Here is a 12976-nt window from a genome sequence, read left to right on the forward strand (position 1 = left end):
CCGGAGGAGGCCGCTCGGACCCCTCAAGTACCCTGAGATACCGCTCTCCCGTATTATGAGAGGGGTAGTCGTGTTGCACGCCGCAGATGCGAAGTTTGTTTACAGTCCACAAGTAGCTTGCAGGAGGTGCGCCGCACATCAACCTTGGCCGGAAGGAGGGCTCCGGCGCGCCGTACGCAGGTTGTCCTCTGTCCTCACTGGAGTGGAGTGGGCCCGTACCCCACCTTAGTGGCGGTACGGCGCCGCACGGCTGCGGGGGCACTGAAACAGTAAGATCTCAGCGGCAGAATTTTGTTTGAAATATAATGTTTTTAGGGTACTGTCTAGGAATTGAGGCTGAGGGGCCAGCGGCGAGGAAACTTTTATATAATTTTGCCCCAGGTGTGTTTTAGCAGGAGACGGGAGCGTGGTAATGGCCGAATGGAGAGGACAGCAGAGTACCCTTGGAGATGGTTTTACAACATTTATACAAAGCAGATTCAACCAAATGTAAAAATATAAGGGGCAGAAGGCCTTAAAATGAAACTAAAAATATAACCTTCAGGATTCATACAAAATTATAAAGACAAAGTTAGCACGGAAATTACACAGGTTTCACCTGCGACAGGTGAACCCTAAATATCCTCTCGGTAGCTGGATTGCTTAGTAACAATGTCGCCGGCATAAAAAAATCCAAGACGGTACACGGCCCATGAAATCTGGGGGCAAGTTTGCCCGCGGGAACAAAATTCTTGACCATTACTTGGTCTCCTACCTTTAAGTTGGTGGGCCTCCGTCCACGATCATATCTTTCCCTAACCTTTTCATGAGAAATTTTCAGATTGGCCTTGGCCTTCTTCCAAAGATCTCTAATATTATCTGGATCTATTGCCTCTGGTAGAATATCACTAAGAGACCAAAGGTTAGCGAGCAGCGTGTTGGGTACGAACTTGAACATCAAAGAAGCTGGAGTAAACTTACGAGATTCATGAACCGCCGAATTCAAAGCGAAGGCTAACCAATGAAAGGATGTGTCCCACCTAGAAGGATCATCGTGATGATAGGCAATTAGCGCCGATCGGAGATTACGATTGACCCGTTCAGCCAAAGATGGTTGAAGATAAGAAGCGGAAGTAGTCATGTGAGAGATGGACAAATCAAAACAGAATTTACGAAAGAGATTGGATGTGAAAGGTTCAGCATTATCAGACACAATATATTGACACGGACCAAAAGAAGCAAAAATAGAATTTAAACAAGAAATAGTGGATTGAGCGGTAGCCAGCTTAGTCGGAAATAACCAAGAAAATCTTGTAAAGCCATCTACACACACAAGGATGAACTTGTTGGCATTCCCCTTTGACTGGGGGAAGGGTCCTACGTATTGTTAATAAACTATTATAAATAGTTATATTATACATTGGGTCCCACGTAGCCGATGTAAAGACGTTCCATGGGGCGCGACGCTTGATGAGAAGACAAAAGCCCTTGCTTAGTGGACATGGTGGGTTTACTAAGCCAACAAGATTTACAAGATTTTACTAATTCATGGATTTCTCCGTCCATACCCTTCCAGATGAACATTTCACGGATCTTTTCATGGATTTTGAGGATGCCTAAATGCCCCCCTAGTGGGGTCTCATGGTAGTACTTGAAGATCATAGGTACAAGAACAGCTGGAACTACAACTTTCGTCGTCTTGTCATGCCTCGAAGGGCAACATAAAACACCATTCCTCAGTACATAAGGGACGACGTGTTCCCCAGAAGAAAGGGTTTCCATTATCGGAGCCAGCGTCGGATCTTCACGTTGATATTTTTCAATATCCCTAAAGAGCATGGGAGCATCTGTTAGAATGGCATTAACCTCAGGTACTATCTACTTGGGAGGTGAAGAACTATCAACCTGTTCAGGGGTCTCTACCTCATTAGAAAACATACGGCTTAGTCTGTCTGCCACAACATTTTCAGTACCTCTTATAAGCCTAACATCAAATTGGAGGGCCGAAATTCTTATGGCCAAGCGGGCTATGCAACCAGTACGACGCGGCCTACCTAGGACCCAACTTAAGGCTTGGTTATCTGTCTCCAAGTCGAACTTGACATGTTCCAGATAGAAGCGGAACTTTTCTAGAGCAAACAAAACTGCTAAACCTTTAAGTTCGTAGATGGAATACTTGGATTCTTGAGCCGATAATGTCCTAGAGGCGTAGGCAATGGGTCTCCTCCCTAGTTCAGTCTCTTGAAGAAGGACTGCAGCTACCGCCGCCAACGACGCGGTCAGTTTGGACGATGAATTTCTTAGAGAAATGAGGCATGTCAAGAACAGGGGCATTACACAGAGCTAATCTGAGATCTTCAAAAGCGGCTTGTTGCGAAGGTCCCCACTCAAATTTGACGCCTTTCCTACAAAGTAAGTTCAAGGGCGCCGCTCTATTGGCGTAATTTGGAATAAATTTCCTGAAGAAATTCACCATACCAATGAACCTGGCAATACCTTTGATGTCCTTGGGAGGTTTGAAATCACGAATGGCCTGTGTTCTAGAATGATTGACGATGACACAATATGCCCTAGAAATGACATAGAGGGCTTAGCGAATGCAACCTTGGACAACTTCACCGTTAACCCTGCCTTACGAAGGCGACTTAGGACCTCTTTCAGATGATCAAGATGTTCTTCAAAGGTCTCAGAAAACACGACTACATCATCAAGATAATGATACAAGTATTCAAATTTGATGTCCGTGAAGACCCTATCTAGCAGTCTCGTAAGCACGCGGTTGTACTCATACAAGTTCCAATCCGTGGCAAACGCTGTCAGGTGTTTAGATTCCTCTGCTAACGGTATCTGATTATAAGCCTGATTAAGGTCTAAGATGGTGGAGAATTTAGCCTTTCGAAACCATGAAAAACAAGAGTGACGTTCTGGAAGGGGCACAGATTGTAACACCACCTTCCGATTGAGAGCCCTAATCAATCACAAGCCTGAAGCCACCTTGGGGTTTCGGGACTAGGAAAATAGGCGAAGAATACGCCGACTTAGAGGGGCGAATAATACCATCTTTTAGCATCTGATCAATGATCTCCTTCAGGGCCTTCATTTTAGGCGGAGATAGCCTATAAGGCCTGAATCAAACCGGGATCGAATCCGTGGCCTCAATGTTATATTCAATAAGGTCAGTAACACCAAGAGTATCCGAGAAAACCTCTGGAAACGACTGACACAACTTACGAATACTCTCAGCCTGCTCCTCAGGTAGATGTCTAAGATCTAACAACATCTCATCCTGGGTAGGCGAAATAGATGAACATGATACAGAACTACATTTTAACAAAGGGATTTTGGAATTACTATCAAATTTGAAAGTGCACGACTTGCTCTGAAGGTCGAGCACTAGACCGGTGTGAGACATGAAATCAGCTCCCAATATAATGGGGCAAGTCAAGTGCTTGGCCACAAACAGTTTAAATTTCCAAGTAAATTTAGATATACGAATTTTGGCATACAGAATACCTAAAATTTCTAATGGAGAGGAATTTGCCGAAACATATTGAACCGAAGTCGAACAAAAATCAGGAAGTTTACAAATAGATTTTAATTTGGAATACCATTCAGCCGAAATAATAGAACAAACACTGCCTGAAACTATAAGAGCAGTTACGGGCTCCTTATTCAATTCAATTTTGAGAAATGGAACAGGTGCGGGGGTATCCGCCTCGATCCTAAGACATTCTTTGGGACCTTCAAAAGACGAATTAGAGGAACAAAATTTCCCTGAGCTTTCGGCAGATTTACTTGGGGCTGAGCCTCGCAAAGAAGAGTTAGTCAACTCAGCCAAAGCCACTAGTCACTTATAGTTGTTGGGGGAAGTTGCAACCGAAGTTGAGCAGGAGGGGGTGCTGTTAGCATTAGGGCAGTTCTTGGCAATATGGGAAAACATTTAAAACAGCCTTAGGATGACCCTGCTCCATTCCTGGTCCCATTGGGTTTAATCAAGGGGCACTTGTTCCGAAGATGGTCAGGCGACCCGCAAGCGTAACATTTATGGGCAGTGACTGGTCGGTGAGGTGGAGGCCGAGGATTACTAAAAGAAGGAGGGGGCTCCCTCGCCACCCTTAGTGTGTCGGCATATCTAACTCCTTCGGCTGAGACAGCCATAGCCTCTAACTCGGCAAAAGTTTGCGGACGCGACGCAAAACACAAGTATGATCGGTATGATGGAGAAATACCTTCCACAATAGCCTGTACAATTTGATCTTCAGGGAAATGTAGAGCAAATACCCTAGTGTAGAACGTAATATCTTGGATGATGTCGGCAAGGTTCTTATCCAGACGCTGTACTCGGTAGTAGTACTTTTGAATTAGTGAAAACATAGCTCGGGCCGGAATAAAATTTGCTAACAGATGGGCATGGAAGTCTTCTATGGATGATTGTTCAGCAATTGCCCTAACTATCTTGTCTGAGAGAACACCAATGGAATAGGGATAAATAATCCGCAGAATTTGACATGGAGAAAGAGAAAACACAAGAGCATGATCCTGAAACTCAACGAAAAATCTTAGAAAGGCAATAACATCACTGGTGGAATTAACAGAAAACTTAGAAATACCCTTGAGCAGCATTGCTAACGGATGGGACAAACTGCTGAAGCCAGGTGACATAGAAGGTAGAGGCCTAAAGTGGCGAAGGTGCATTATTCAGAGAGGTACGATGCTCAGATTCGTTGCCTAATGGGGCAGAGGTTTGTTGAGCTCCAAAAGCTTTCCTATTTGCTTCTCCTTTAGAAGACTCTTCCTCGCTAACTACGTTTACCATAGAGGGTTGATCAGTTTTGGGAGGTACTGCCCCAGTTAACAATAGGCTAACCTTACTGGATAAATCGTAAAGGTTTTCGAGGAAGGCACTAGCCTCCTTCCCTTGAGTATCATTCAGTTTAAGAGACAACAGATCACTAACCCTATTGGAAAAATGGTACAATCTAGCTTGTACACGTTTAAGTTGATTAGGTGATGGATCACCCCCTTCAAAAAACTAACTACCGATGCTAGCTCAGTAGCATTATCAGTGATCGTGGAGAGAGCGTCATCAATCTCTTTTTCTCCCAAAGTCGGGATGGTAATAGGCAAATCAAGGGAATCTTTTAGCTTATTGGTGTCTATCGCAACTGTGCCCCCAGATTGAACATTCCTAATCGTTAATTCATAGATCAATTCCTCCTTGCGCAAATAGCCGGGATGGAGGACATCGCGAGGGCCGGACACGATGACTGAAAATTTATTAGAAAAATAAACAAAATTCCAGCAACTGAGAAAATTGTTAGAGATCGAATCGAAAACAATATTTAGCCATCAAAAGGGGCTAAATTGAGACCCATTCAACCACGCTCTTCTACCACTTGTTCCGAGGTATCTGTGGAACAGAAGAGGTGAAAGAAGGTGCGGGCTGGAATAGGTCTCAACTACCAAATTAAAGTTAATTTAAAACTTTAACAAAGGTTATATTTTCTTTTCCAAAATCAACAAATAACAAAGTATAACAGGTACCAAGTAGCAGTTCAACAAATTAAAAAAAATTACAGATTACAATTCGTTACAAGTTTTGGGCTTCGAGCCCCACAATTACAATCCTTGAGCTATGAGCCCAACTTTACCAACGTACCCAGTTCACACAAAGGGGCAGAAAACCCCAATCAAGCCAAGGAGCACTTTCTCCCAATTACCATGTTAAGCCTCCTAGTGGCACGTTTCACACACAAGAAAGAGCAGATGCGCTCGTCTTCAAGCCTATTTAAGAGGCCATAAACTGACTTTAAACTAATTGCCCTCAAGACACACATACAGTGAAGCAGGGGTATCTAATACCCAATCTACTTGGCCTTCGCAGGAAGGAAAACAAAACGGGTTAAGTAAATGGCCCAAAATACAAAATTGAATGGAGGCGATAACTTGCACTCCTACACAAAGTTTTTGTCTAAAACCTATGTGGCGCTAGGCCAATAATACAGGGGCTAATCCCCAAGCTAGGGAGGTGACACGTATGAGAAAACTTACTACATTAAAGAAGAGAAGAACGGTTATGAAAACGTAGTCACCTCCTTCTCAAAATGAAGGGGAGTTCGAGAGGGTGAAGCACACTCTATCCCCGCTTTACAGTTCAAGAAATAGTAGTTTTTACATAGATAGAAAAAGGGAATTACATTTTAAGGAAGATGGATTACATTTTAAAGGTTTTGAACCTTCTCCGAGAGTTAAACTGCTGAGCTAGCAAGAAATAAAGATGTTAACAGGCCATTACCTTGTTGAAGAACTTCTGCTTGAAGAAAGAGGCGCTTCCCGCCCCCTGCTACACATTCACACACTAAGAGAGATGTTACTGAAGTGGCCCCGAGACAAGAAAATCAGCAGTTTTTATACCCTCGTGGAAGGTTTGAGACCTTTCATGAATGATAACAACCCTCCCACAAACTTTTATTGCATAACAGCAAAAACTAATACACAAGACGAGGAAGAAACATCTTATTGGTGGAAAATAAATTACAGAAATTCTTGATTGGCTACATTCAAAACAGGTGGAAAGAAAGGATTTATATTGCCAACCCACAAACCACAGAACAAAATTTAGTAAAAACAAAACTTAGGAATACAAAATTTCTTCAGGAGAGTACATTCCTTTACACCAGAGTGCATTATGATAGTTTTGGTAGAGACATCTGTTAGAGAATGTCCCAACTTCTTGATACGGAGCAAACAAACACAAATCGAAATAGACACAGTTCAGAACACTTCAAAATTACCAAATTTACAGTAGTGACATCTTCCGAGAAACCGTTGAGTTAATACAGTTTGTTAAAGTTCAGGCTTTCTCCTGTAGAGGAGTTTCAACTGGCGCAATATTTGAACTAGCGGCGTGGAGGTGTACCACCCGGTACAGTTTTATAAATTAGCCGTGTGTTTAAGAAAAGACTAAAAGAACTTTCTAGAATAGAAAATGTGCATATTAGACATGATATAGGCTTCCGGGCTCATGCCGTGTCAAGAAAATAAGGTGAAATTCTTTACGTTTTACAGAGAACTTTGCATCTTCAGAAGAAACTCTTGACTGTCCACAAGAAAGGCTTCTCAAACAATGAGGATTGAATTTTCACACATTCCCATTTTCACACCAGCCCTTTGCTGTCCCATCATTGCCGTAAGACCTATCTGTGTCGATGCAACGTAAAAAACTTGTTAAGAAAAAACAAAAAATAAACCTCATTGTTTGAGAAGCCTTTCTCGTGGACAGTTGAGATTTTCTTCTGAAGATGCAGAGCAATGTTCATTGCAAAACATAAAGAATTTCACCTTATTTTCTTGACACTGCATAAGCCCAAAAGCCTATATCATGTCTATAAGTACAGGCCATGGAAGCATCAATGGCAATAAATGTGCATAATGTTCTGTTGAGATAGTTGTGAAATGTTCCTCTTTTTTTTAATTGTACTTGCACAAGGAATACCCAGAAAAATATAAGTGACCCAAAAGCAATACACGGCACAAATAAGAGCAGCACCAGAACAGAATTAAGTTTAACTTACCTTGACCCCAGTAATTGAAGTAAATAAAATGGTGGAAGCAACCCATAAAAATCTAGAAGTAAAAGGCCTGGATTCATAAGGAAACTTGATAGCGGCTTTATGTCGCACATGGCAACGATGGGATAGAAAAGGCGTAGCAGTTGGAAGGAAGCAGTGATGTTTTCACGTGATTGATTGATTGATTGATTGATTGATTGATTGATTGATTGATTGATTGATTGATTGATTGATTGATTGATTGATTGATTGATTGATTGATGGTTCGGTCGGTCGGTCGAGGTTGACTTCTGAGGAAATAGAGCAAAGTCTTTGTTAAAAGTAAGGTTTCTGTGCAGTTTGTCTTGTTTCACACTTTATAAACCAAGAGTTATCTGGACTAATATTATGTTTTATTTGCAAAGATAATTTGAAATAATATATTTTAATTCAGTGAGTATCATGTAACCTGGACAAATTAAAATATATTGATTGACCTTTTCATGTGTATAGAAGTCGATTGCTGCTGTACTAGGGAAATTTAAAGGTGTATTCCAGTATATTATTGTTTTGTTGAATTTTAAAAACACTAGTTTTATTTATTTTTTAATTTGATCATTTTGATCTTTGAATGATTTTCTTTTTATTATAAAGCTGAATACCTGAAAACTGTTTCTATTACAGACTCTTTGCAATGTTGCTGCCCATCCATTTATGTATTTAAATGGTGCAAGCTATGGCCCAGTGTACAATGGAACTGGACCAGGTAGTGGTAATTCAAATGGTGCCACTCCTGGAAGTCCCTTTAGTCAGCAGCCACCAGGAGCACCATCGACACCAGGGCCAGCTCAATACATTCCCCCTACTCTACTCCCAAATCTGCCTGGTCTCTTTCGCACCAATGTGCAGGTGAGTCGACTAACTTTTTTTTTCCATTTTTTTAATTTACGGAATTTCTGTTTATATATAAATTAATTGTCTGAATACCATCCTTACAATTTCATCGTAGAGGTCAACAATCCATTCAAAAGATCTTTAGTACTAAATGCTTCATGACAAAGCACCCAGAGGGCAAAATGTCAGCATATTGTCTATGATAAGTAATCCGATGAATAGAAAGTCAAATGTACATTATCCAGAGAATATGAAGTCCTGTGTATAATACTGCTTTATACTAATACAACTTCAATGGAAATTGGGCATAATATTTGGTATTACTATGGAACCATACAACGAAGGATATGGTTCGGAAGAAGAATGATTCGGGTACATTGTTCCCAAATAGGACATTGGTAGCAGAAAGTAGAATCAGTCAAGAAAGAGAGAAACAAAAAGATTGGTGGCATAAGAGAGGAGAAGGTGAATGAAGAGTGGACCAAGAAGATGGAAGAAGGTATTATATGTAAGGATATCTAATTTTCACAAATAACTGGTTCGCAGGGCTTGGTTATATTGCACTGTACGTAAAGCATGTATCTGTTTCAAGCCTTCCTAGGTCAAAACTTAATCATAACACGCTCACGAAATACTGCTGCTTACATATGTATCTCATATTAAATTTACATTCTAATGCAAAGTAATGATTTTTTGACAAAGCTGTTATATTTTGGGTGATTTTTTAATTTTTGCATAACATTGAAGAAAGCATACACAAATCATAAAGTTTAATGCTGTGAATTGATGGCCAAACTGACTCCTGACTCGTCGGGCTAGCCGGTGCGCCATAGTATGTTAATGTATCTCTCTTAGCGTACTGTGCGACTTAAAAAGCGTGCATAATTATTTTGATTAAGGATGGCAAATAACTCAAATAGTGAACATTTCAGAAAACTGTGGTGCAAAGCAGAGCAAAATATTTTTTCATGAAACGTTGCCACATATGGACAATGAATAGTTTCAGAATTGTAGAAAACTCATTTGAGAGAATTAGAGCAGCTTGTCAGAATTCCAGAAGTCCAAACTCTCCAATGTCGGGTATGAAAAGGCTTATCGGGAGCATCTCAGATGTTATGTGGCTGAACGTGTGAGGCAAGTTCTGAACCATTGGAGTCTCAGCTGAGCACATCTGCCTCTGTGATGGAAGCTGATTTCAAATCGTGGACTTAAAGATATGTAAAGGTAAAGTGGTCAATAATGCCCCCGCGTGTAATGCTGTCTTAGTACTAGAATATGGTTTGGAACACTTAAGTAGATCACCTTGCCCAACCACCCAAATGACATGGTTTTGCAAAAATCGTTTTATGGCTTTGTAAAAATCATTTTCTGTGGTTATTTATTGGTATTAAAAATACTTCATTAATCTGTAAATTAAAAGTAATATTTATTTTACCCAAAAATAACTTTTCAATATTTTTTAATGCCAAATTATATTAGAAACTGCTTTTATGAATGTTAAATTTTTTTTTTTGCATGGTTACAACAACATTGCATGGTTGAAAACGTTCTCAGATGTAAAGATACAGTGGAACTTAATTCAAACCTCAAGGGACCTTTAATTTGAGTTATTCACAAATTTGAATTAAACAAGGGGGTTACAAAAATGCTCCAACTTTAAATTTTAGAATAGAAACTTCATCTTAGACATTATTAGCATATACATACATATTTCACAATCTACTTTGCCATATCTGTTTATAGATACAGTCTTTTAGACATTAGGAAGACCAGGGGAGTTGGCCGTGCGGTTAGATGCCCGTGGCTGTGAACTTGCTTCCGGGAGATAGTGGGTTCAAATCCCACTGTTGGCAGCCCTGAAGATAGTTTTCCATGGTTTCCCATTTTCACACCAGGCAAATGCTGGGGCTGTACCTTAATTAAGGCCACATCCGCTTCCAACTCCTAGTCCTTTCCTATCCCATCATCACCACAAGACCTATCTGTGTCAGTGCAATATAAAACCAATAAAAAAAAAAAAAGACAGGTAGGTACTGAAAATACCATACGTGTTAGTCTTAACGCCATTAGAAATCACATTTGCTCTGTTAAAAAAGTCGAGATCATGGCTTGCTTTCTTGATTTAATTCTCTCGCCCATGATGTATGAATCTATTATGATTTCATGACTGAAAAATAGAATCTCTTAGATTGTTCTGATTTTCAAAGAAATAACGAGTTGATGAACATAATTGGTTGCCTCAGCCACACTCGGGATCAGTTGTTCCTAGTCCTCTGAAACATCGACGTCCTCATCTCCAGCTTGGTGGGAGTTGCTGATTATCTCAATGATTACGTCCGCGTCAGTGAGCTTGCCATGCACAGAGACATCTTCATCAGCATTGAAAAATTCTTCATAGGAGATAGGAACAGACACGATTTCCGCCCAAACATCATCCACAGTCTCGTCGACACTGACATTATCTTTTATAAAGAAACCAGCTTTTTTGAAACAGTTTGTGATTGTTTTGGTTATCACCTGATCCCATGCTTACTTACACGTTCTTGAGGTTTGGAGAATGTCAAGTTTAATTTTAAGAGCATTGAGTCCTCTGTGTGAATATTCTCAACCAGCAATTGCCTACAGAAGTGTTACAGATTTTTTATTATACCCTGGTCCATGGGCTGAACAACAGATGTCATATTAGGCACTAAATAAATCACCTTCACGTTTTCCAAAGGCCGAATGCTGTTTTGAGCAGTGCAGTTCTTCTGCTTTTCTTTGCGACATTTTTCATCTAATTTTAAGAACCACTTCTCAAAAACGTTGCTTGTCATCCAAGCTCTTCCAGTGGATGCATACTCAACTGGTTTTGTTTATATATTTTTGAAACATCGAGGATCAGCGGATTTCCCAATCACCAACAAAGGCAGTTTTTCCGTCCTATCCATGTTTGCTCCTACCAACAGTATAACTCTTTCTTTACTAAGCTTTCCTCCATGGTATTTTTTGTCTTCGAATGCTAGGATTTTGTCTGGAGTGCACTTAAGGAAAAAACCCGTCTCATCAACATTGAAAATTTTTCTAGATTCCATGTCCTCAATCACCTCTTGCAGCTTTATCTTGTTCGGCTTCACAGTGACAAACGGCCACGCTTCTTACCACAAACAGATTTAAGAGAAATTTAGTTTCATTCCTTGAAAGCATCCAGCTACGCTGTTCTGGCTTTGAAATCATGTTTCCCTCATTCAAAGGCAAATTGATCAGCATTTCCTTGTAACAAAGTACCACTGATCGGAATTTTACTGTCTCGTGCATGCTTGAACCATTTCAAAATACAGTTGTCTACATCTGCCTTTCCCACTGACAGTTCCACTGCCCAAAATTTTGTCTTTATTTTTCAAATAACTCGATAGCATGTTAAGTGGGATTCCAAACTATCAATTTCAGATTTCTTCTTTAGACCCTTTTCCACTTCCCTAATCATTGCTACATTTTCGGCTAAAGTTAATGATTTTTACATTTTAGGTTTTGACAAGGACATTATCACATGATCCACACCTAACAAAAGATCAAGAAGAAGAGCTGAAACAGTGCAGTCCCTTGTAACGGCGCCGCAATCACTAAGCATACTCGACTGCTTGACTCTGTGATGTAGGTCAGTTCAAAACAGGGGTGAAGAAGTGTTTGGGAGGGGCAGGATGGGTAGGAGGAAAGGACACTGGCCTCACAGGCAGTCCGGAAGGGTACGGAGACAGAACTTTCCCGCCCTCAGCCCATTCCAACACAGTCTAGCCTATTGTTGAGAAAACACGGGTTGTGAAATACAATACTGTGCTGTATTGTTGAGGTAAAACGTTTGGATTAACCAAATGGAAATTCAAATTACCCATGATTGTTTAACATTGTGGAGCCTCCGTGGCTCAGACGGCAGCGCGTCGGCCTCTCACCGCTGGATACCGTGGTTCAAATCCCGGTCACTCCATGTGAGATTTGTGCTGGACAAAGCGGAGGCGTGACAGGTTTTTTCCGTGTACTCCGGTTTTCCCTGTCATAATTCATTCTAGCAACACTCTCCATTCTCATTTCATTGCATCTATCAGTCATTAATAAATCACTTTGGGAGTGGCGACCCCATCATACTAACAGCCTATATCTACTTCATTCACTCCATCCCGGACCCGGTCAATGACTGGAAAACAGGTTGTAGGTTTTTCATTTTTTTTTTTGTTTAACATTGTATACTTACAAAATTCTAGGGACAAAGCAAAATATTCAAATTCAATATTCAAATTAAACACGGGAAAACGGGAAATCCCGGATTGAATGAAAACCATCAACAATTTGGCTAAACATCACAAAAATGAAATATGTATAATTATAATCTTACAAAAACTCCTAAACCAAACCAAACTACAGCCCCATTGGGACTTTGCCTGCCAAGCGACCGCTGCTCAGCACGAAGGCCTGCAAATTACGAGGGCGCATGGTCAGTGCGATGAATCCTCTCGGCTGATATTCCTGGCTCTGTAGATCGGGGTTGCCATCTCACCATTAGATAGCTCCACAACTAA

General features: G+C 40.7%; 1 protein-coding gene across 7 annotated transcripts in view; it reads left to right on the top strand.

Moving 5' to 3' along the window:
• enc (encore) overlaps window positions 1-12976 on the top strand; it is a 1357661-nt gene that overhangs the window by 1092426 nt on the left and 252259 nt on the right. For all 7 annotated transcript variants that reach the window (XM_067147181.2, XM_067147182.2, XM_067147187.2 and 4 more), the window contains one exon: window positions 8214-8438. In XM_067147181.2, the coding sequence (XP_067003282.2) occupies window positions 8214-8438 (225 nt within the window). The remainder of the gene's footprint in view (window positions 1-8213; window positions 8439-12976) is intronic.

The sequence above is a fragment of the Anabrus simplex genome, chromosome 5, assembly GCF_040414725.1.
Source record: "Anabrus simplex isolate iqAnaSimp1 chromosome 5, ASM4041472v1, whole genome shotgun sequence".
Taxonomy (NCBI): domain Eukaryota; kingdom Metazoa; phylum Arthropoda; class Insecta; order Orthoptera; family Tettigoniidae; genus Anabrus; species Anabrus simplex.